The following is a 25710-nucleotide window of genomic DNA, read 5'->3' as shown; positions in this document are numbered from 1 at the left end:
AGTTTGAAACAGTTTGTTTATATTATGGAAATTTAATTTTGTAATTTTGTATTTTTAGTATTTCTATGATGTATTCTCATGTTTCTGATATATTCAGATTCCACCCCCCCCCCAAGTAATTTAGCAGAACTGATAATAGAATTGCTCTTATTGAAGCTGCTCTGGTTTGTCCTATAGTGACCTTCAGGCTTTAACACTCCAGCTTTAGTTAAATTAAGCAGGCACAGACCTTTGCTATGGAAACGATACAGAAACATAACAAACAACTTGGCTTACTTTCTTCTCCAAAGCAGAGGGTGGCCTGAAGAGAGGTATACTGATCCTAGATGAAAGTTTTTAGACAGTAATATTAGCAGCAATAATTTGTTTATGGTAATGCTCATCTGAAAATAAAATGGGAAGACAGTCTAATTTATTTGACGTCCCTTTAAAATCCCTAAGATGCATAGGAGAAACCCTATTTTTTATATGCTGTATAGTCCATATGCTTGGAGCAGATGCTGGCTGAAGTATGTGTTACAAAATATATTCCCTTTGAAATCTTATATGCATGATTACCTTCCCCCATCACTGGTTTATTTTACTATCGAAGTATAAAGGACAGGTGGCTTATGTCTTTGCCAAGCTGGTATTAATGTGAGTCATCTAATATGACTAGGATACTTTGGTATATAGTACTTACTGGTACGTGATATTTGGGTAGCTTAATAGATAGCAATAAAATTTTTATTTGTATTTTCTTTTTTTTTTTATTTTTTATTTTTAAAGATTTTTATTTATTTATTTGACAGAGAGAGACACAGCGAGAGAGGGAACACAAGCAGGGGGAGTGGGAGAGGGAGAAGCAGGCTTCCCGCAGAGCAGGGAGCCCGACGCGGGGCTCGATCCCAGGACCCTGGGATCATGACCTGAGCCGAAAGCAGACGCTTAACGACTGAGCCACCCAGGCGCCCCTTTATTTGTATTTTCTATTTTAGACTTAACTACTTCGTTTAAAACAGCCTACTTTAGTGACTGTTATTCTTATTTAAATAATTCTGCTGGCTAATCTCATGAGTTATTTTGCTCCAGAAAATTGTCCTCTCTTATTCCAAAATTCATTCATTCATCAGTGATTGAACGTCTGTAATGTGCTAGGTACTCTACTGTGCTCTGGAGGTAACAGGATGGACCCTGTCCCCTTCACAGTACTTAGAGGCGAGTGGTAAAGTTGTTGGTGTTTCTTCCTCTATTAGATGAATAGTTGGTTCCATAGAGTAATTTGTTCAATTTGGATTAAACATGAAAGAGCAACAGGTATAGCAGAAAGGAATAGCTAATCACTTAGTAACCATGGGTTTCCAATTTCTTCTTTAGTTATTGATTTAGTTTTTTTTTATTGTGATCATGTTGGCATTTTATTTTTTTATGGAATATTTTCAATTTAATTAAATCTGTATAAAATTTATTAACTTATTCTATGAAAATATATAAAAAGAAATCACAACTGAAAGTATTGAGGGGTACCTGGTTGGCTCAGTCAATGTAGGTTTTTTTTTTTTGAGAGAGAGTGAGAGAGAGCACGGGCGCATGCTTGCGCAAGGCGGTGGGGAGGAGCAGACCTAGAGGGAGAGAGAGAATCTCAAGCAGAAGCCCCACTGAGCCCGGAGCAGACACAGGGCTCAATCCCACGAGATCATGACCTGAGCCAAAATCAAGGGTTCAACACTTAACCAGCTGAGCCACACAGGTGCCCTGGGGTGTGCAGCTCTTGGGGTTGTAGGTTTGAGCCCCAGGTTGGGTGTAGAGATTACTTAAAAATAAGATCTTAAAAAAAGAGAGAATATTGGTAGATTTCTTGACTATATAAATATTTACAGAAAACTGCAACTTCCAGTTAAATATAGTAAATTGAACACATATGTTTTACTGTCATTAGAACTTAGACAGCTGCAACTTAAGCCTGTTGGATAGAGAGAGAATCAGTAAGGAACACAAATCATTTTACACCAAAGAACCCTGGAAAGACTCAGGAATTTGAGGCAGTGAGTGTCTCTGAAAGTGGGATGTGAGGTGGAGCTGAAAGCAAAAGGATTGGTTGAAAGTCTACAAAAAGTAGTTAGACTTCCCAGATTTTTCTCTTATGTGGCATAGCCAAGTGATAACCACTGTCTTACCCTGTGAGAATATTGCAGATTTACTCTTTAGAGGGAATGAAATAGAGATTTTAGGTTCTAGAATTACTGAAGGCAGAGCTTGAGGATCTGTACAGAAAATGGAGTTGGGATGGAGGGGAGGCATAATGAAAGTCTGCATACTGAGTAGGGAGACTGCTGTCCCCTTTTCTTAACTCCCAAAATGCTTATAACAAGTTTATGTTCCCTAGACAGGAAATTGGAAGATTTGCTTTTAGATAGGTCAAGAGAAAAATGCCCATGTGCCTCTTGACTTGCAAATATTCTAGAGTAATGATCATACCCGACCCCACTTTTTTTTTTTTTTTTAAGATTTTATTTATTTATTTGAGAGAGAGAGAATGAGAGACAGAGAGCACGAGAGGGAAGAGGATCAGAGGGAGAAGCAGACTCCCCGCCGAGCAGGGAGCCCGATGTGGGACTCGATCCCGGGACTTCAGGATCGACCTGAGCTGAAGGCAGTCGCTTAACCAACTGAGCCACCCAGGCGCCCCCCACTTTTTTTTAAACAAATATTTTGTAACACTACTTTATTAACCTGAAATGGAAATGCAAAGATTATATAATCAACTTGCACGTACAAATTTAAGAATATCAAAATAATGCTGTAATTATTACGAGGAAATAAATTTAGAAAACTAAATTACAACAAAATAGTTCTGTTTCAAAATGAAAAAGGTTGGTGTTGACTGTAGAAGACAATGAAGTAGTTAGATATTTTTACCTGCAGTATCACTGCAAGTGTTGCATGTACAAAAGCAGGTATGTTGATCAGCAACCTAAATTCCATTAGTGAGTGGCATTATTGACAATGACATGATTTTCTGAAATGATGAACTCTTGCTAAAGTTTTCTTCAATTTATATGTAGTCACATTCATTAAACATTCATGTGTTAAGGGGCGCCTGGGTGGCTCACTCGGTTAAGCGTCTGCCATCGGCTCAGGTCATGATCCCAGGGTCCTCGGTTCAGGCCCCACATCAGGCTCTCTGCTCAGTGGAGAGCCTGCTTCTCACTCCCTCTGCTTGTGCTCTCTCTCTCTCTGTCAAATAAATAAATAAATAAAATCTTTAAAAAAAAAAGCATTCATGTGTTAAAACTCTAATTTGGGGGCACCTGGGTGGCTCAGTTGGTTAAGCGTCTGCCTTTGGCTCAGGTCGTGATCCCAGAGTCCCAGGATCGAGCCCCACATTAGCTCCTTGCTCGGCAGAGAACCTGCTTCTCCCTCTCACTCTCCTGCTCCCCCTGCTTGTGCTCTCTCTCTCTCTCTGTGACAAAGAAATAAATAAAATCTTTAAAAAAAAAAAAAAACCCTGCAATTTTTTGGTATTTATATATACTAAGGAGTTGGGTTCTAAGTTCATAAACTTTTCTATATACATAAATATGTGTAGGACCTTCTGAAGTTCTGTGCAACATAGACTAGTTCTGTGCTTGAAAGAACTGATTATCCCATGCATTGATAGGAATTTCAATCTCTGGCCCCTTGTCATAAAATGCCTATAGTGTACCTCACTCATCTTGTTGCCATGCTCATTCATTTGTATATTGACTATGGCTGTTTTTGTATGATGATGGCAAAGCAGTTAAGATAGAGAACATAGATGGTACTCTCATCACTTCACACTTTGCTCAGGATGTTGCAAATCACAATGTTGCAGTTAAAACTCAGTAGTGTTTCAAGTCCTCAGAGTATTGCTGTACTAGAACTTTTACAGTGTATACTTCTGTCAAAACAAGAAAAGAAAAATGGATTTCAAATGTCATACTTTTAAGGCACAGTAGACTGTATTATTTTATTATCAAAATAGATAGCAAAGCATTGTGTTTATTGTTCAGTGACGTTATGGTTGGGCTAAAAGAATGTACATCTTATATAGCATCACATTTCCATCTATCTGTGTCACTGTTACTTTGAATACACCATGACTAACAGTGAAAATACTACCTCTTCTCTCTCCAAACCTCTTCTAAATCAGTGACTTCTTCATTTTATTTGCTAGTGGTACCACCATTCTATTGGATTCTGAATCTCAGAACCTTTTTTTAAAGATTTTATTTATTTATTAGAGAGAAAGAACACGTGCACATGAGCCAGGGGGAGGAGCAGAGGGAGAGTGGAAGGGAGAAGCAGACTCCCCGCTGAGCAGGGAGCCTGACATGGGGCTCCATCCCAGGACCCTGAGATCATGACCTGAGCCGAAAGCAGATGCTTCACCAACTGAGCCACCCAGGCACCCCTGAATCTCAGAACTTCTAATTTCTTTTTTCCTTTCTCTTTATTATTCTATATATAGTCAGTTAAAAGAAATTTCTTTAGGGAAGGACTTAACTGCATTCATTCCTCCCTGTTTCTATCTTCTATTTATGTTCTTACTTCCATTCTAATTTAAATTTTTAATAGACATGATGTTAGTACTTAGTGCCTCAGCCTCTTAGCTGATTTCCATGATTCTGTCTTTTCCCTCCTTCATAGAGCCTTCATTTATTTTTATCATATGCTTACCAACATCCTTTTTATTATAAATAAATTTCTGCCTTTTAAAGTCTTCATTAATTTCTTAAAGTTAAATACCTGCCACTTTGTTCTTTATTTTATTGTCACCTATATGGTATTGGCTGAAGCAGTGATATTCAATATGGATATTTCCATAATGGATCCTCAGTTAAAAGAGGAAGGGGTAGAGGTAAAAGACAAAGTTTCTGCCTTTTTGGAACTATACGGTACTGAGGAAAACACATAATAAATGTATAACACACTTTTTTAAAAAGATTTATTTATTTGCAAGAGAGAGAGAGAGCGAGTGCATGTGCGCACTAGTCGGGAGAGGAGCAGAGGAAGAGGGAGGGAGAGAATCTCAAGCAGACTCCCTGCTGAGCTCAGAGCCTGAACCTGGGGCTTGATCTCAAAACCCTGAGATCATTACCTGAGCAGAAATCAAGAGTCACATACTTAACCAACTGAGCCACCCAGCCACTCCTGTAACACACTTTTCATAGTGATCCATACTATGAAAAATAATAGAACAGGGTAAGGGAACAATGATATGGTATTTTAGGTAGGATGGTCTTCTCTGAGGAGCTGACATTTGAGTATGGAACTGAGGGAGTGAGGTAATATGAAGATCAAAGGGAAGAATATTCCAGAGTGATAAAGTATTAAGTGTGAAAGCCTTGGTGCTAGGAATAAGCTTGGGTGGGTCAAGCAATAAGGCCAGGATGGTTAGAGCAGACTGTGGAAGCGAAAAGAGTAAGAGAAGGTAAGGCAACAAGTTAGCCAGGGCTCAAATCACATAGGCCTTATAAATCACCACAGGGCATTTGGATTTAGTTGAGTGTTGGAAGGAAGCCATTAGAGAGTTCTGAGCAGGGAATGAAATTATCTAGTTAAAGTTTGTTCTGGCTCCTGGACAGCAAATAGCCTGTAAAAGAACAAGAGCAAGAACAGGGAGAATAGTTATAAGGGTATTGCAGTGGTCCAGGTTTAATCGCTTCTCTATGAATGTTACAGTCCTGAAAACCATCCTAGGTAAATTATATTACCCAATAATAGGCAGAAATCTTCATGTCCTTTCCTGGGTAGAGGATAATCAATTATGATGTTGCTTGGTTACAAACTCCACTGTAGATCCAGGCATGGGCAAGGAGGGGGGAGTAAAATGTTCACCTGAAAGACCTCATAGTAGACTAAAACTCCTTCTAACATTTGAACTCTGACTACATTATATACCTAGAATCATGGAAATAGACTAATAGCTAATATTTGTTTATCACTACCTACATGACAGCACTGTACTAGGCACTTTATATTTGATGTCACATATCAGGATAATTTATAAACCATAGTACAGAAACAGAAGAGAATTTTTTTAAAGGTTATTATAAAATCTCTTGCTTGGAAGCTATACGGTCTGGAACATTGTCCAGCCATCCAACCCAGTACTGCTATAGTGAAAACATCACTGACACTGTGACTCATGACCATAACTTGTTCTGTCAGTGCTAGGGACTGAGTGCCAGAAACTCCACTGCTGCCTTGAAGAGCTGGACACCTCCTCTGCTGTGTATACTGAAAAATAGACTTTATGCCACCTACATTATCATGTCTCTCCCTTGCTGGTTTAATGGACTAAAGCAGCCATGGAACAAATCTTTCTCCCAGTTGGTGGCTAAAAGTAGGAGTGGAGATTACTGAAAGACATCTCTCCGAAACTTGTAAGACCACCAAGTGTGAGGAAACCACTATCTCCAAGCAGAGGAATCAGACTAAAGCTGCACCAAAGCCCAGACATAGCTTAAGAATTTGTTACATGACAAAAGAAATAGCATGCCTCTTTCTGGAGGTAAATACTTTCCTACTTGAGTCTCTAAACCCCTTGAATACAAAATGTTCAGTATATGTTCAGCAATACCCACAAAAGAAAGTGTAACCCACAATAAAAAGAAAAACAGTCAGTAAAAGCAGGCCCAGAGATGGTCTAGATCTATTTCTTCATCTGTGTTGGAGTTATCAGAAAGAGTCTTTAATAATAACTATGATAAAATGCTGAACTGTCTAGTAGTAAAGAAGTAAGCTATATATGTGAAGAGATGAAGGGATTTCAGTAGAAACATGAAAATTTTTTTTAATTGAAAACATAAGGACAAAGATACAGTATTTATATTTACATTTCTAATATAAACACAAAAATTCTCAACTAAAAACTAACAAACCATAACCAGCAGCAGTGTGAAAAGATCATACAGCATCACCAAGTAGAATTTATCTGAAAAATGAAAAAGGTGGCCGAACATAGGAAAATCGATTGATGTAATACACCACATTTAATAGAAGAGATAAAAACTACACAATCGTTTCAGTTGACACAGAAAAAGCATTTGACAAAATTTAATAGCCTTTCATTTACACACACACACACACACACACACGCACACACAGAGGGAAAGGGGGAAAATGCCTTACCATGAAAGATTATTTATGAAAAGCCTACAGCTAACATCATTTTTAATTAATGGTAAAAGACTGAAAGCTTTCTCCTTAAGATTAGGAACAAGGATGCTCACTTTCACCACTGCTATTCAGCATTTGTGCTGGGACTTCTAGCCAGAACTATTAGACAATGAAAGAAAAAGAAGGCATTTGAATTGGAAAGGAAGAGGTAAAACTGTCTGTATTCATAGACGACATGTTCCTGTATATAGAAAATCTCAAATCATCCATAGGAAAGCTACAGAAGTAATAAACAAATACAACATTTCCAGGTGGAAGATCAATATACACTCAACATTTGTGTTTCTATGTACCAGTGATGAGCAACCTGAAGAGGAAATTTAAAAAGCGATTCCAGGGGTGCCTGGGTGGCTCAGTCGTTAGGCGTCTGCCTTCGGCTCAGGTCGTGATCCTGGGGTCCTGGGATCGAGCCCCGCATCGGGCTCTCTGCTCCGCGGGAAGCCTGCTTCTCCCTCTCCCGCTCCCCCTGCTTGTGTTCCCTCTCTCGCTGTGTCTCTCTCTGTCAAATAAATAAAATCTTTAAAAAAAAAAAAAATTAAAAAAAAAATAAAAAATAAGAAGCGATTCCATTTACAGTAGCATCTAAAGGAATTAAATTGAACCAAGGAGGTGTCAAAATTTGTTATGCCGAAAACTATAAAGTATTGCTGAAAGAAATAGATGGAAACATAAAATAAAAATAAATAAAATTTAAGTATATGTAAAATAAAAATAGATACCCATGTTTGTAGATAGGAAGACTTAACATTAGTAAGTCATCAGTACTCCTCAAAGCAATCTATAGATGCAGTGCTATACCTACCAAAATTCCAACAGCCTTTTTTGCTGAATGGAAAAACATATTTTCAGATTCATATGCAATTGCAAGAGGCCTCAAATAAGCAAAACAGTCCTGAAAAAGACTTGGAGGACTCACTCTTCCTTACTCTTACTACAAAGCTACAGTATTTAAAACACTGTGGTACTGGCATAAAAGCACACTGATGAAATAGAATAGAAAGCCCAAAAATAAGCCCTTACATATATGGTCAATTCATTTTCTGTAGGGTGCCAAGACTATTCAGTGGGGGAAGGGACAGTCTTTTCAACAAATGGTACTGGGGAAACGGGATATCTACATGCAAAATAATGTAGTTGGACCCTTACATCATATACAAAAATAAACTCAAGGAGAGCCTGGGTGGCTCAGTTGGTTGGGCGACTGCCTTCGGCTCAGGTCATGATCCTGGAGTCCCTGGATCGAGTCCCACATCAGGCTCCCTGCTCGGCGGGGAGTCTGCTTCTCCCTCTGCCCCTCCCCCCTCTCGTGCTCTCTCTCATTCTCTCTCTCTCATATAAATAAATAAAATCTTCAAAAATAAACTCAAAATAGATCAAGGACCTAAGTGTGAGACCTAAAGCTATAAAACTCTTAGAAGAAAGCACTGGGGGACGTCTTCGACATTGGATTTGGAATTGGTTTCTCAAGTATGGCACCAAAAGTACAGGCAGCAAAAGACAAAACAGATAAATTGGACTCCATCAAAATCAGAAACTTTTGTGCATCAAAGGACACTACTAAGAAAGTGAAAAAACCTACAGAATGAGAATTATTTGCAAATCATATATCTGTAAGGGATTAATTCAGATTATATAAAGAACCCCCAACTCAGAAACCTCAAAACACATACACACCCAAATGTACCCCCAAAGAATGCTGAATTTTTGTTTTTTTTGTTTAAGCAGTCACTTGGTTGGAGTCAACCTGGAAAACCTGTCTCTGCTGGTTGGTGGCAGCTCATAATCTCATTTCATTTATGTTAGCTTTACACTCCTCGGGATCTGACCTGTTCATGGGTGGTTCCCACGTCAATCAAAAGATTGGGCAAAGTTTGTATGTATAATTTGGAGCTCCCCTTCTCTGGCTGTCTTCTTTCTGGGATTTCCCTCTTACTCTCCAGAAGCTGTGGTTGTTCTGTACTCTGTCCTTAGTTCTTCAGGCCCTCAGACTGTAGATTTTCTTTTTTAAAGATTTTATTTTATTTCAGAGAGAAGGAGAACATGAGCAGGCGGTAGGGGAGGTGAGCAGAGAGAGAGGCAGATTCCCCGCTGAGCAAGGAGCTCAACGCTCAGCTCTATCCCAGGACCCTGAGATCTTGACCTGAGCTGAAGACAGATGCTTAACCGACTGAGCCACCCAGGCACCTCAGACTGTAGATTTTATATAGGAGTTTCCGCCACTTTGTAAGGCATGGACTGTGGCCTTCTCTCCGGTTAAAAGTCTTAAAAACAGGAAACACACTTTTTGTGACTCTCTTCTTACATGTGTCAGTTTGCTTCCAGAATATGCTTACTTTGGTTACCCTCCATGCTTTCAAATCATTCTTTATGTTTGTTCAAGTTTTAATTGTTATCTGCATGATGATGGGTCAGATTGGTGCTACTCAGCCATCAGATTGGATAGGGGAGTCTCCCTAAGTCCTAAATGTATACTTCTTTAGGCTCTGTTTCGTTTCTTTTTCTTTCAAGATTTTATTTATTTGAGAGAGAGAGAAAACACGAGAAGGGGGAGGGTCAGAGGGAAAAGCAGATTCCCCGCTGAGCAGGGAGCCCAATGTGGGACTCCATCCTGGGACTCCAGGATCATGACCTGAGCTGAAGGCAGTCGCTTAACCAACTGAGCCACCCAAGCGCCCCTAGGCTCTGTTTCTTTTATTTTCCTCCTTTTTTATAGTCGCCGTTTTTACCTCCAGCCCTTCCTGGTCCTCCCCCTGGATAGTCATCCTAACCTCAACAATAGTGAAGGATACCAGAGAAAGCCCAACCTGCTAAGTCAGTTGAAACTTTAAGTTGGTAACATATGTAATAGGCTTTTTGAGATTCTTTCTACTAAAACAAACTGTCTCTTATTTTAACAGCCTATTAGAGGAGCTTCCTATACACCAAAGTCTTTTAAGTCTGGTCTGGATGATTAATGTTGCCTGGTGTACAGAATCAGCATTCCTTTTGGTTCTTCACAGCATTCTATAAGAAGGCTTTGCAGAATATTTATTGTTCTAGATATTTATACAGAAAAAAAAACCCTCATCCCTTTGTAACATATTCCAGCCTTTTATAACTCATAAACTTCTGAAATTTGGAAGATTAGTTCACTTATTACTTTTTCTTATTGTTATCTTTTTGAAATAACATTTTGTGTATCAATAATATGTTACAAATATAACAGACTTACTGTTGTAAGCTTATTGTAAATACATGGATAATGAACTGTATTTTTCCATTTGTTCTTCCTAATTAGCTCCTGGGCTATAGTGAAAAGCCGATAAATCTACAGATGTTTATTGGAACGGCAGATGATCGATATTTACGACCTCATGCATTTTACCAGGTGCATCGAATCACTGGGAAGACTGTTGCTACTGCAAGTCAAGAGATAATAATTGCCAGCACAAAGGTTCTGGAAATTCCCCTTCTTCCTGAAAACAATATGTCAGCCAGGTATCTTGAAACATACCTCAAAATGGACAGGTTTTTTTTTTTTTTTTCCCTAAAACAACTTTCAGAAAAAACATATTTCTTTTTATAGTACAGAAATGAAGTATTCATTGTTCTAAATTAACTGAATAACATTATGTAAGTAATCATAGTATATTTGCTAGGGTTGGTAGTGAATTTCCAGAAAAGAAATTCAATTCACCAAAAGTTTATGAACCATGTAGTACCAGCCAAGCATTATGTTAAATGATTGAGAAAAAAATATATGGACTTTTTTCAAGTTGCTCACAGTCTAATAGGATAGACAATAATAATTGCAGTGCAGTTATTATAATTATTAAATTTCCTTAAGGAAAACTTTGACTCTATCTCCAGGTATCCTGTTTGACTCATTTCCAAACAAAATGAGGTAGCTAGCTTCTAAATGAGAATGCTTTAGAGTTTTGTTCAAGTTAGGATTATACTGCAGTTTATTATATGTTAGATTGTATGTTAGAAAATGCAGTGGCCTAAACATTAGACATTTAGTTTGTTATTCCATAAGAGAAATACACAGATAGGCATTTTAGGACTAGCACAATGGCTCCATAAGTCATTGGTGGTCCAAACTCTTTCTGTTTTTTCTTCTCTGCTATTTTAACATGTGACTTCTGTTCCCAAGATACAAAATGGCTGCTGGAGCTCTAGCCATCACAACTGTAGTCCCAGAAGGAATAAGGAGGAAGGGTAAATGAAAACTTCCATCTGAGTTAGCCTCTTTTTTATGTTATGTTGTGTTGTGTTATGTTATTTATATATATTTTTAAGTAAGCTCTTTGCCCTATGTGGGGCTTGAAGTCACAACCCTGAGATAAGAGTTACATGCTCTACCATCTGAGCCAGCCAGGCGCCCCCTGAATTAGCCTCTTTAAAGAGCTTGTTACAGGGGCACCTGGGTGGCTCAGACGGTTAAGTGTCTGCCTTCTGCTCAGATCATGATCCCAGGGTTCTGGGATCGAGCCCTGCGTTGGGCTCCCTGCGTTGGGCTCCCTGCGTCGGGCTCCCTGTGTCGGGCTCCCTGCTTGGTGGGGGCCGTGCTTCTCCCTCGCCTTCTACTGCTCCACCTGCTTGTGCATTCACGTGCTCGTTCTCTCTCTCTCAAATAAATAAATAAATCCTTTAAAAAAAAGAAAAAGAGTTACAGAAAACCTACCCAACACATCTCATTGTTCATCCTTGTATATAAGGAACATCTGGGATTTTTTTGTTTTGTTTTTACCTGAGTACATTGCTACCTCTAATGATATAGGGACCTATTACTAAGAAAAAAGGGGGAAAAGGAAATTTAGTAGGCAACTTTTAATTTGTCACAACTAGGTATTTGAAACTTACAGTGAGGTTTGTTACATAGATTGTTTCAAACTACAGTATAGACCTTTCTTAAAATGGTAGTAACATCCGTCCCAGGCTATTACAAGAACAGATTATAAAATAAGATTTTGGTCTCTAGCTTTCTTCCTTTAAATTTATACTTAAATAACTTTTTGGGTAAGCTGAATATACCCCTTAAGGAAAACCAATTTGTGATATAATTCTATTATTATAAAAGAAGAACTGCCAAGTGCCTGGGTAGCTCAGTCTAAGCATCTGCCTTCAGCTCAGGTCATGATCCCAGGGTCCTGGGATCGAGTCCCACATCGGGCTCCCTGTTCCATGGGGAGCCTGCTTCTCCCTCCGCCTCTGCCTCCCTCTCTCTCTCTTCTCTCATGAATAAATAAAGAAAATCTTAAAAAAAAAAAATTGTCTTAAGAAATAACTTAACTTGGGGCACCTGGGTGGCTCAGTTGGTGAAGCATGACTCTTGATTTTCGGCGCATTGCGCTCAGTAAGGAGTCTGCTTGTCCCTCTCCCTCTCCCTCTCCCTTTGCCCCTCCCTGTGCACTCACTCTCTCTCTCTCAAATAAATAAAATCTTTATTTAAAAAGGAAGAAGAAAAGAAAGAACTTATCTTGTTACTTATTTTTTTTCTTGTTACCTACCTATTACTAGAAAAGACAAGTTAATAAAAATTGAAATAAAACCTTATTTTTACCTATTTTGTTTACATGGATGGTACTCAGTAACCCAACCCAGTTCTCTGCCTCCAGGCATCCTTTTGACCCATTTTCAAATAAGGTGAGGTGGCCAGCCACTGAATGAGAATGCGTGCATGTAGGCTTCTTTCCTTTTACTTTAGGCATCAAAAGCATATTTGATTCATTTGGCATCAAAAGCATATGCATATACAGTACAATAGCTGCAGAGGTGAATTTAAAACTCAGTTGAACCATCTTTTTCTAAGAACTCATAAAATTGACCCCTAGAAGATAGTTTGCAGGCCATGTTTCCATTCCTTCTTCGGGATATTCAAAGCACTAGACTTGAATCAAGTTCAATAGAAAGTCACCATAAGTTTCTTACACTTCTTAACTTTGTCTGAAGGATAGGATAAGAAATATCCTGGGTGGCTCAGTCACTAAGCCTCTGCCTTCGGCTCAGGTCATGATCCTAGGGTCCTGGGATTGAGCCCCGCATTGGGATCCTTGCTCAGCCAGGAAGCCTGCTTCTCCCTCTCCCTCTCCCGTTCCCCCTGCTTTTGTTCCCTCTCTCGCTGTGTCTCTCTCTGTCAAATAAATAAATAAAATCTTAAAAAAATAAAAAATATCCATAGGAATAACTTCATAATCTGAAAAAACACCATTAGATATATTAGCTCTTAGGTTGGTCATTATTACACATACACATACACAAAGAATTTTTTCAAGTTAAAGGGGAAAAGCCGATTATTTCCTGATGGCATGGTAGATTTTGGTGTACCAGACAAGGAGAGACATATAAAAACTTTTATCACATTTATTTTTTGCCTTGGCTTCTGGAAGTTCACAGTCAAGTTCAGTTATAGTAATTATAATAATTTGTATAACCCTAGATTTGGAATATATTATTTCCTGTTCCTTCTATTTAAAGTTTTTTTCTATTTTTCCTTGACCTAATTTGTATTTATGTTATAAAATGCCTCATCCTTTCTAAATGTATAAATCAATAAAAAAGAGTACACAAGTTTCTAAAATTTTCAAGAAATTGGGAAAGCTTCACATATCAAATAATGTGAGAAAATCAGCTAAACATAGCTACCTTATCCTTTTCCCATCTACTAGTATACGGAACAGGCTGTAGTCATGACTCATATCCCTTCCCCAAGAGGGTATGGCATATACTGCCTGCCTGGATCAGATCAGAAAGGACAAAGCTGCAGAAATACCATTGTTACTAGTTACATGCAGATAGTGCCCTCATCCCACCCTGCCAGATACACACCTGAAGTTTCTCTGGCCATTCTGTCCACCCTGGCCTGTTAGACTGGGGACAGGAATTCTGTAAGAAAGCTTGTGGCAATATTGTGTGTGTCCCAAAAAGGGTTGAATAAGAAGCAACTAGAAGGGGCGCCTGGGTGTCTCTGTTGGTTAAGCATCTGCCTTCCAAATGGGTCGTGGTCCCAAGGTCCTGGGATCACTTCCCTCTCCCTGCCGCTCTCCCTGCTTGTACACTCTCTCTGTCAAATATGTAAATAAAATCTTAAAAAAAAAAACTTAAAGAAAATAAAATATATTCTTATTAAATCAAATTAATCGAATCAATAGTTATTTTTATTCCTTTATGTGTGGTTTTTTTGTTGGTCTGGTCTTTTCTTGCATTTTGTAGCCAGAGATATTTTGCGGGTTTTTTTTGTTTGTTTTTTTAAGATTTTATTTATTTGACAGACTGAGAGCAGGCACAAGCAGGGGGAGCAGTAGAGGGAGAAGCAGGCTCCGCACTGAGCAGAGAGCCCAACGCGGGGCTCCATCCCAGGACTCTGGGATCGTGACCTGAGCCGAAGGCAGATGCTTAACCAACTGAGCCACCCAGGCGCCCCATGTAGCCAAAGTTTTGAGATTGCCATTTCTGATACTCATTCCAAATCTTCTCTTAGAAACTTAACTCTCTGCTAAAATACCTTCCTTCGGGTCACCTAAGTCTCATGTCTCAGGTCAGTAGAGCATGTGACTCTTGATTTCAGGGTTGTGAGTTTGAGCCCCGTGACGGGGGTAGAGTTTAAAAATATAAAATAAAATAATACATACATATATTTATATAAAATACCTTCCCTCAAAACTCAATAAAATGGATAATCTGGTATTTCTTTCCCCTTAAAGACTCCTATTGACATACTAAGATGGATAATCACTACCTGATAACAATCTGATCAATACTGGTTGAGCTAAAGTGCAGGTGTTCAGTATTAGTTAAATATAATTTGTTATCCATAAATGACAACTATTTATTTTCAAAAGTATTTCCTTTTTTGGAAATTTCTTCTGTGTCTTTCTGAACATGAAAGTATTCATCCTTTTGGGATTCTTTTTTGTGCTTTACTGGTTCTTATCTTGATAACCTAGTTCTTTAACACATATTGTCCTCACAACAACTGCTGCAGCCTCTGGGCAGTGGAATACCACAAGAGAGAGTAAACTTTAACTAGAATGTTGATTATTAAATCCGTTTGCTTTCTTTCCATATGTGAATACAAACATATGTTTTAGGTACTGTTGTTTCCTACCGATTGTGTGTCAAGCAGCCATACAAGTAACAAATTTTGAAGATAATGAAATGTTAGAACTTAAATGCGAAAACTTTAATTTTATATGTGCATACTTTAGAAATGAAAGAATCTTAGTCTGATGGATTGATTTACTAATTAACATACCACTAGAAAAGTCTAAAAATGCTATTAATGACTGATTTGTAGTCCTACAAGTTAATCTTTTCTGGCCTGGTTATATAGAACTAAACAGTCTTTTTACTTTGTATTTCACTTATCTAGTTCTGGAAAACAAACCACCCTAAAATTTAGTGGCTCAAAGTAATAACTGTTCATTATTTTCATGATTCTTAGGGTTGGCTGGACTCAGCTGGTCCATTCATGTGGTGTCACCTGGGATCACTCATGCACCTGAATTCAGCTGGGAGCTCAGCTGGGTTTCGAACATCCAAGAGGCTGGGATGGCTGGAGTAGTTGAGGATTGTCTTGGCCTTTCTCTCCAGCTTGCCAGTTGGACTTTATGGTGGCTCAGGGCTCTAAGAGAGCAAAAGTGGAAGTTATGAGGCTTAAGTGCTGGGCTCATAACTTACACTGTATCAATTGATTACATTCTGTTTGTCAAAGCAAATCATAAGGCCAGCTTTCAAGGAGAGGTACCTAGGTACTCCACCTCTTGATGGGAGAAGTGGTATGCAGATACAAGAATGGGGAGGAATTAACAGCCATCTTTTTAGACAGTCTACCATGCCTACCATTATACATTGTCATTGAAAACATTTTTTTTTTTTTAAAGATTTTATTTATTTATTTGAGAGAGAGCACATGAGAGGGGGGAGGGCCAGAGGGAGAAGCAGACTCCCTGCTGAGCAGGGAGCCTGATGCGGGACTCGATCCAGGGACTCCAGGATCATGACCTGAGCCGAAGGCAGTCGCCCAACCAACTGAACCACCCAGGCGCCCCATTGAAAACATTTTTAATCTCAAAATTGAAATAGGAGAAGATAGCAGTCATACATCTTTTTTTTTTTTTTTTTTTTTTAAGTGGGCTCTACGCCCAATGTGGGGCTTGAACTCACAATTCTGAGTTCAAGACCTGAGCTGAGATCAAGAGTCAGATGCTTAACCAGCTGAGCCACTCAGGCACTCCATACATCTTTCTTTTTTGACCTGATTTTAGGTAGTGATAGTTCTTTCCTGCCAAGTTGAGCTAAGTTGTTGAGGACCACTAAGTATCAGTAAGCAAATAAATTTTGTTTATTTTTCTCCCTAGTATTGACTGTGCAGGTATTTTGAAACTCCGCAATTCAGATATAGAACTTCGAAAAGGAGAAACTGATATTGGCAGAAAGAATACTAGAGTACGACTTGTGTTCCGTGTGCACATCCCACAGCCCAATGGAAAAGTCCTTTCTCTGCAGACAGCTTCCATACCTGTTGAGTGCTGTAAGTGAGCTTGTGGTGATGTTTTCAGATTTTGTTTATAATAAGCCATTTTCTAGTTTGCTTATAATGTAATATTTGGATCAGAAGTATAAACTGAGGCACAGAGATTGGATAGCTAATGCGATTTTCTTGTATGGAAATAAGCTACGTATTTAGGTGGGAGGAGTACTGATCTTGGAGTTAGAAAATGGGTTCTCACGATAATTTGACCATACATAGCTGTGGGAATATAAACAAATTATCTTGACCACAGTTTTCTTACCTATAAATAAGGAATGTGGGCTTGATGACATCAGAGAACCAACTGAAGCTGTGGTTCTGATACTAAGTATCCCTTGGTCACCCTTGTGTAATTAAAATGTGAGCCTTCTTGTTGGAAGATGCCTATCTCTGCAAGCTGATGCCTCAGCTAAAGACTTTTAGGAGTTTATTTTTTGGTTTGTTTGTTTTACCATTAATCTATTTACATCAGATTGAGAAAGTGAATGCCCCCCCCCCGCCCCGATTTACAAAGGCAAGAAATGAGAACAGGCCCTAGAACCTGGTACCTACTCAAGCCCTGGAGAACTGTGAACCTCTGGCAGTTAGCTGGCAGGACTGAAATTTTGAGACTGCTGTTTAGATGTTTAGGACATAGACTTAGAAGTGTTCTAAGTCTATGTCTTAATTTTGTGTAGGAGGAAACTGAGGCGCAAGTATCTGAAGTACTCATTCAGGCTTATTTGCTTGTTGGTGAGAGCTGTGCCTAGAACGCAGGCTTTCTTAGTGCTCTTTCAGTTGTACCATTTTATTTCTGTGAAACACATGCATTCCTAATTTGGGATCAAATCTGTATTAACTTGCTGTGCTCCTTTTTGCTGTTTGTTGAATTGGACTATTACTTTATTATTTCCCAGTTGACTTTGGGAATCACTGAGCAAATTGATGGTAATAGAATTAACTGTAGAAGTAGTTTTGTATTAAATTTTAACAGACAATACAGGTACATGCTACAAAATTCAAAAAGAATATAGAGTGAAAAACAAATTTCCAGGTCAACTATTTCCCCTTCTTAGAAGCAGCTGTCATTGCCATTGTTTTTATTATCATGCCTGACTGTTCTGTGCCAACATAAGCATATATGTCTCTACTTTTTAGCAGAGATAATTTTTTTTAAAGATTTTACTTATTTATTTGAGAGAGAGAGATAGTGACAGAGATAGCGAGAGAGAGCACAAGCAGAGAGGAGTGGGAGTAGCACGCTTCCCGCGGAGCAGGGAGCCTCGCACAGGGCTTGATCCCAGGACAATGACCTGAGCCGAAGGCAGATGCTCAACCAACTGAGCCACCCAAGCGCCCCTAGCAAAGTTAATTTAAGTAATTTAAGTTCATAGAGTAATTTGAGTTTTTGAGATGAAGTTATTCTAAAATCATTTTCTATTTTTTTTTAGTTTATTAAATTAATATGTGATTATTGTTGAGAATATAGAAATGCAGAACGGTGCAAAGAGTAGTATGAAAATCTTTTGTAATACCACTACCCTGAGGTAGTCACTATTAACCTTTTTTTGGATTTTTTTTTTTGTCTTTACATTTATATATAATATGTTTTAGTTGAGCTTACCTGCTTGTTATGACTTTGCCATTTGTTGAACACATTTTTGCTGTTACTTTGAATGTACCCATGGTGGCTAGTTTCTACCATAAATATCTAAAACTTGAAACAGTCTACCTCTTAGGCCAGCCAGTGCTTATTTTCATTCTCCTTCTCTCAGCCATTTGGAACATAAGTATTTTCTGAGATCTAGGTTAGTGCTCAATACTTTCCAAGTGGTAGTTGATCCTAAATCCCAGACCCATCTCCTATGAAAAAGGGTCTGTTTTATCATTCTCTTTGAGGCAGTGATTCCAATTCACATACATTTTGTGGCTTGATATTAAATACTTGGGAGAGTCAAGAGCCATAGTGAACTGGGAATGTGTGCTTCCTAAAGGCATTCAAGTTTAAATTTCTTTAAAATGTTGTTCTAGCCAACAGAACACAGCTGACCCTCAAAGCCACCAATTTTCCACCCACAAAGTAGAACTAAAAGTAGACCAGTTTTCCAGCTGTGAAGAAGAGCACATAATCCATACTTTTTTTGTTTGTTTTAATCCAGAGAGAAACCTAATTAGGCATTTGGCAAGAAGAAACCCTTAGAGAATCTTAGCAGTCAAAAGAAGTATAATCTGGGGCGCCTGGGTGGCTCAGTCGTTGAGCGTCTGCCTTCGGCTCAGGTCATGATCCCAGGGTCCTGGGATCGAGTCCCACATCGGGCTCCCTCCTCGGGGGGAAGCCTGCTTCTCCCTCTCCCACTCCCGCTGCTTGTGTTCCTGCTCTCGCTATCTCTGTCTCTGTCAAATAAATAAATAAAATCTTAAAAAAAAAAAATCTACAATATTCTTTAAAAAAAAAAAAAAGAAGTATAATCTGTAGCTTAAAGCTTAGACAGTTAAAAAACAAAGAAAAGAAAACTCAAGAGATAGGATCTCACAAAATATAACAACTTGAAATCAGGCAATATCAGAGAAAGGTGACCAAGGTCATTTTATAAAAGTTGATAATTTAAAGACTGACCTTAAGGCACTAAGAAAAATTATGTTCACATACCCTGGGAAGGAAGAGTGCAGTGCACTGTAGAAACATTTACTTGCCTTTTTTAAAATTCAGTATGTACTTCATGTATGCTTCAGTTATTTAGAAAATTGCACAGAATGGAATCCTGTTGTCTCGGTGATGATCTAGATACTTTTTTTTTTTAAGGTTTATTTATTTATTTAACAGAGAGACAGTGAGAGAGGCAACACAAGGAGGGGGAGAGGGAGAAGCAGGCTTCCCGCCGAGCAGGGCACCTGATGCGGGGCTCAATCCCAGGACCCTGGGATCATGACCTGAGCCAAAGGCAGACGCTTAACGACTGAGCCAGGCGCCCCTAGATACTTTCTTGGGGAAAGAGCTAATTCATGTTTGTCCTTTAGAAACTTGTCTTCTTTTAATTGTATGCAATATAATTACCTATGTTTGGATTAATTTGCTTTTTATAGTTACATTAGATTTATCAATTTTAACAGTTGTAAGGAAGAAACGTATTGAAGACACAAGCTAAAAGGAGAAAAGTGGATGAAATTAATGTTTTGGAGTCAATATGAAGTTGCAGGCATTGATTAATTTTTCTCTGTTGGTTTCTTTACAGTTATTAGAAAATTATTTAGAAATCACACAAATCTAATAAATCTATTTTGTTTTCTAAATAATAGTGGATATTGTTACCACTGTCTCAAACTTTAAAAGCCCAGAGTTTGCTTCTCTTTATTTTTATTGTATAGCTTTAATTTATCATTTATGTGTGGAATATTTTAAACTAATACTTTGTTTCTTCTCAACTCTTTAAAAAAAAAAAACAGCTCAGCGGTCTGCTCAAGAACTTCCTCATATTGAGAAGTACAGTATCAACAGTTGTTCTGTAAATGGAGGTCATGAAATGGTTGTGACTGGATCTAATTTTCTTCCGGAATCCAAAATCATTTTTCTTGAAAAAGGACAAGGTAAATAAGTTTTGAGTTTATTGACCTCAAAATAAGGGGTAGACAGGGTAAAATAAATTATTCAGATGTTTCACTAACATTAATCACAAAATAGTTTTCCTAAAGCTACAGACATCATTTACACAGATTTTTTTTTTGTAAGCCATACATTTCTTAAATTTTCATATAAATGTTGAATTCTCATTAAGGATGTCTCAAAAATAGAAGAACCCCCAGTATTTCTACTCCTATGTATACGTATACTCAAGAGAATTGACAATATGTTGCACAGAAACTTAGATACACATACTTATCACCACATTATTCATCATAGCCAAAAAATGGGAACAACCCAAATGATCATCAACTGTTACATGGATAAGCAAACTGGGGTCTATCCATACAATGGGATGTTAATCAGACATAAAAAAGAATAAAGTACTGATTCATAACACAACATGAATGAGCCTTAAAAATGTGCTAGGTGAAAGGAGTCCGTGCACAATGTCCCAAATCAGCAATCCATAAACACAGAAAGTAGATTAGTGGTTGCCCCTATTGGAGGGAGGGGAGTGACTATTAATGCACACGGGGTTTCTGGAATTAGATAGTGATGGTGGTTGTACAGCTCTGTGAACATACTAAAAATCTCTCAATTTTATACTTTAAATGGGTGAGTTTTATGTATAAATATGTAAATTATATCTTCATTTTTCAGAAATGTAGAAGAATCCTAGGACTATCAGGATGTTTGATTTAGCCCTTCTTGAGCCTATTTAAAACATTTTTCCATTAAGCTCCTGGAGGACAGGGACCACCTCTACAAAAAGTAAAAAAACCAGTACCTCCCTCATCTCATACAGTGTCTCAGGACCCTGCGGGGTGGTGGAGGTGCATGGAAAAACAGAACATTTTCCATCAGTTATTCCTTCTCATTTTTTAAAGCATTTTTAAAATTGTGAAATACCTTTTTATAAGAAGAATATAACAGAAACTCGTATCTGCTACCCAGTTTAAGAAGTAAGACATTTATCTCTGAAGACCTCTTGAAGCCCCTTCCCAAATGGATCCTACTCCTAAATCGATCAGTGCTTTTCTTTATAGTTTTATGTGTTTTCTCTGGTTTTGAACTACGTATAACAGTGCATATATTCTTCTGAAAATTGCTTTTGATAGAGGTCACCGTTAATGTTTTAGGATTGATCCATGTAATAGAAGATCTTTCACTTTCACTTCTACATAGTTTTACTGAATGAACATGCCAGTTTATTATCTGTTTTCTCACTGGACATTTGGGCTGTGTCCAGTTTTTGGCATTACCAAATAGTAGCTTACAGTGCTGCTATGAACATTTTAGTTCTTATCACCTGATGGGCATACATAGTAATGTCATAATTCTTAAATTTTGTTAATCTGGTAGGTGTAAAATGGTATCTTGAACATTGGATTTGAATTTGCCTGACATTTATTGAGGGTGTTATGGGTCATTCATGTATCCTTTTTTATGTAAATATCTGTTGGTGTTTTTTGCCCATTTTTTTCCATTGAGTCAGTTTTCATTTTCTTACTGCCTTATAAGATTGTTTATGTATTCTGGATATCAAAGTGAGTTGGGGAAGTGCCTCACTTTTTCCCACTCCCCAGGTGTGTGTCATATAATTTCACCTTCCTATGAACATGTAGTTGAGCTCATTTCTGAAACCTTCTGGGCTGGGGGCTTTGTGGGACTATTAAATTCTGCTATAATTCTATTCATGGGTATAGGGACCATTTAAGTTTTGTGGGTTTTTTTAAAGATTTTATTTATTTATTTGACAGAGAAAGACAGCGAGAGAGGGAACACAAGCAGGGGGAGTGGGAGAGGGAGAAGCAGGCTTCCCGTGGAGCAGGGAGCCCGATGCAGGGCTCGATCCCAGGACCCTGTGACCATGACCTGAGCCGAAGGCAGACACTTAACGACTGAGCCACCCAGGCGCCCCAAGTTTATTTCTTCTTGAGTTATTTTTTGTGATTTATATTTTTCCGGGTTGAAAACAAAAACAAAAACAAAACCCTCAGTCTGTTTCTCCTTTACTCTCACATTGTTACCACATTCATAATACTTCTGACTCCAGATGTGTGGGTTTCCCATATATCAACCAATTCTTTGACATGAACTGGATGTTCTTAATTAAATTCAATTCTGACAGTAACTGGAGTTAGCACAAACCACAGGTTAGGGGCTCAGTCCCATAAGACTGCCCCCCACTTCAAATGCCAGTTGAAAATAGTAGGTGCCCACAACTTCTGTCTGACTTGGCTACAGATCAGAGGTTCCCATGACTTCCGTCTTGGATTTGATCATTTGGTAGAGGAGAACTCAGAGCAACACTTACTTACATTTACCAGTTTAATATATAGTAGAGGATATCATAAAGGATACAGATGAACATCCAGGTGGAAGAAATACATGGAGTAGGGTATATGGGAAGGGGTGCAGAGCTTCTGTATCCTCTGTGGACATGCCACTATCCCAGCCACCTCCATGTGTTTGACAACCCAGAAGTTCCCCCAAACTCTGCAGTAATTTAGAATTTTTATGGAGGCTTCACCACACAGTCTTGATTGATTATTCCATTTCTAGCCCCTCTCCCCTCTCTGGAGAATGGAGGTGGGACTGAAAGTTCCAAGCTTCTAATCATGGCTTGGTCTTTTTGGTGACCAGACTCCATCCAGGAGCCTACCAAGAGTCACCTCCTTAGAACAAGAGATAGTCCTATCACGCAGGAAATTCCAAGGGATTTAAGACCTCTGTGTCAGGAACTGGGGTCAAAGACCAAATACAAGAACAAAAGCTATTCCTGGAGTTCTTACCACTTAGGAAATTGTAAGAATTTTAGGAGCTCTGGGATGCCTGGCTTGCTTAGCTGGTTAAGCATCTGCCTTTGGCTCAGGCCATGATCCCAGAGTCCTGGGATCTAGTCCCACATTGGGCTCCCTGCTCAGCGGGGGACCTGCTTCTCCCTCTGCCTGCTGCTCCCTCTGCTTGTGAGCGTGCGTGCTCTCTCTCTGACAAATAAATAAATAAAATCGTTAAAAGAATATATTAAAGAATTTTAGGAGCTTTATTCCAGGAACCAGAGGCAAAGACCAATATATATTTCCCTATTATTTCACACAAGGATTTTAATTATTTCACTCAAGTTTTCAAATTTGTTGACATTAATTTGGTTATGATACTATATTTCTGCATCTGGAATTATATCCCTTTTAAAAAATGTATTCCTGCTATTATTTGTGCCAACTCTGATTTTTTCGTCAGTGTTTCCAGAGTACTTTAATTTTATTGATCCTTTCAGTTTCTGTATTCCCTGGTTTCTGTATTTTTTTTTCCTTTTCATTTTTTGGGGGCTTAATATGTTTCTTTTTTTTTTTTTTTTTTTAAGATTTTATTTATTTATTTGAGAGAGAGAGAATGAGAGAGAGCACATGAGAGGGGGGAGGGGCAGAGGGAGAAGCAGACTCCCTGCCGAGCAGGGAGCCCGATGCGGGACTCGATCCAGGGACTCCAGGATCATGACCTGAGCCGAAGGCAGTCGCTTAACCGACTGAGCCACCCAGGCGCCCAATATGTTTCTTTTTCTTAATTTAAATGGTAATCTCATTCATTTTTCATGCTTTCATCTTTTTAAAACTTAAGTATTTAAAAAGGCTATACATTATCTTCACTGCCTCTTATGATTTCAGTACCTTTTTCCACTGAATACTTTTTCTTGGAGTTTAAATAAGTTTAAATTTTTTCATACTAAACCATTCTCTTTCCCTTGACTCTGTCATCCTCACAAACTATCATTTTATTTATTTATTTTTTTTTTTAAGATTTTATTTATTTATTTGAGAGAATGAGAGAGAGCAAGCACATGAGAGGGGGGAGGGTCAGAGGGAGAAGCAGAGTCCCCGCCGAGCAGGGAGCCCGATGCGGGACTCGATCCAGGGACTCCAGGATCATGACCTGAGCCGAAGGCAGTCGCTCAACCAACTGAGCCACCCAGGCGCCCACTATCATTTTATTTCTTTCATTTATCATCCAACCTCTCAAAAAAGTAATGTCATCTGCCTTCATTTCCTTACCTGCTGCTTACTCTTCTATCTTCTGTATTGAAACATAACCTAAAACTTTGACAGTCAGCTACCCACTCTCCTCCTTGATAGTCTTTTTTTTCTTGGCCTTTCTGTGATTGTACTTACCTGGTTCTTGGCACGTTTTTAACTATCCCCACTCATCTTTCCTTATCAGTTTTTCTGGCCCTTAAATATAGATGTTTCCCAAGGTTCTCTGGTTCAGCTTTCTTTTCATTATATTCCTTCATTCTAGAAAGTTTCATCAACCATCATATCTCTATCTATAGCCACATTATTTCTTTTAAACTTCTAACATGTGCTTTAAAGTACCCACCGGATATTGAATAAATGGCCCACTGATACTTAAAATATAAAAACATGTCAGACTTAACAAATCAGTTCATCTCAGTGAGTCTCCTAACTTGATTAATAATGTTATGTCTTCCTATTCTTAGGCCGGAAACCATATTTTTCCATGTGTGGTTTCCCTTTAAAATTCACTTCCTTCCAGCTCCTTTGATCCTGACCCATACCTGCCTGTCTTCAAGAAGTATCAGTTCTGTTTCACAATTTATTAATTCATCAATTATTTATGAAGCAACTGTTACATGACAGACATTAGTCTAGGCATTGGGAATATAACAGTGAATAAAATCTTCAGGTTGCTTGCTTTGACGGTCTACCTTCTAGTGGGGAAGCAGACAATAAACATAAGTATAAGGAAGAGACAGTATCTCAGAGCTACCCCTTTCCATTATAAAAATTCATTTGTGGGCGCCTGGGTGGCTCAGTTGGTTAAGCGACTGCCTTCGGCTCAGGTCATGATCCTGGAGTCCCGGGATCGAGTCCCACATCGGGCTCCCTGCTCGGCAGGGAGTCTCCTTCTCTCTCTGACCTTCCCCCTCTCATGCTCTCTCTTTCTATCTCATTCTCTCTCTCAAATAAATAAATAAAATCTTTAAAAAAAAAATTCATTTGTGCCTGAATATAATAAATATGTATGTATGTATGTACATTATGTATATATGTATGTTTCATTATAGAATTCATTTAACTCAGAACTTTATTTTTGAGTGCTTTTGTTTTAAATTGAATCATGTTAAATGGTAGCAGTTACTGGTTTCAGATGAAATTGCAGCTGTGAATATGTAACTCCCATTCTGAAAGCACCATCAGTAGTCCCTTCATATTTTAGGCCCCTTCACATGGCATTTAGGTCACAATCTATTGCCTTTCTTTCCAGCCTCATTTCTTATTGCTCCCTGCCTCATACTTTATATCCCACCAGCACAACTGCTTATGGTTCCCTGTATTGTGTAGTTTCTTGCCATCTAGGCTTTGCTCATGCCCTCTCTTCTGCCTAGACC

General features: G+C 38.5%; 1 protein-coding gene across 9 annotated transcripts in view; it reads left to right on the top strand.

The window, feature by feature from the left end:
• Window positions 1-25710, top strand: part of NFATC3 (nuclear factor of activated T cells 3) — a 120820-nt gene that overhangs the window by 54108 nt on the left and 41002 nt on the right. For 8 of the 9 annotated variants that reach the window (XR_014140997.1, XR_014140996.1, XM_081807404.1 and 5 more), the window contains 3 exons: window positions 10463-10662; window positions 16527-16699; window positions 20123-20263. Coding sequence is in view for 7 of the 9 variants with exons in the window: in XM_081807404.1 (XP_081663530.1) it covers window positions 10463-10662; window positions 16527-16699; window positions 20123-20263 (514 nt within the window). In the remaining 2 variants the exon portion in view is untranslated. Of the gene's footprint in view, window positions 1-10462; window positions 10663-11320; window positions 11386-16526; window positions 16700-20122; window positions 20264-25710 lie in introns of those variants that run through there. The other variant, XM_081807405.1, reaches the window with a different exon arrangement.

This window comes from Leptonychotes weddellii, chromosome 16 (genome assembly GCF_054177405.1).
Source record: "Leptonychotes weddellii isolate Sample4059 chromosome 16, ASM5417740v2, whole genome shotgun sequence".
In the NCBI taxonomy this organism is placed as follows: Eukaryota; Metazoa; Chordata; class Mammalia; order Carnivora; family Phocidae; genus Leptonychotes; species Leptonychotes weddellii.
Note: the sequence above shows the minus strand (reverse complement) of the source record. Positions and strands in the feature narration are given on the sequence as shown.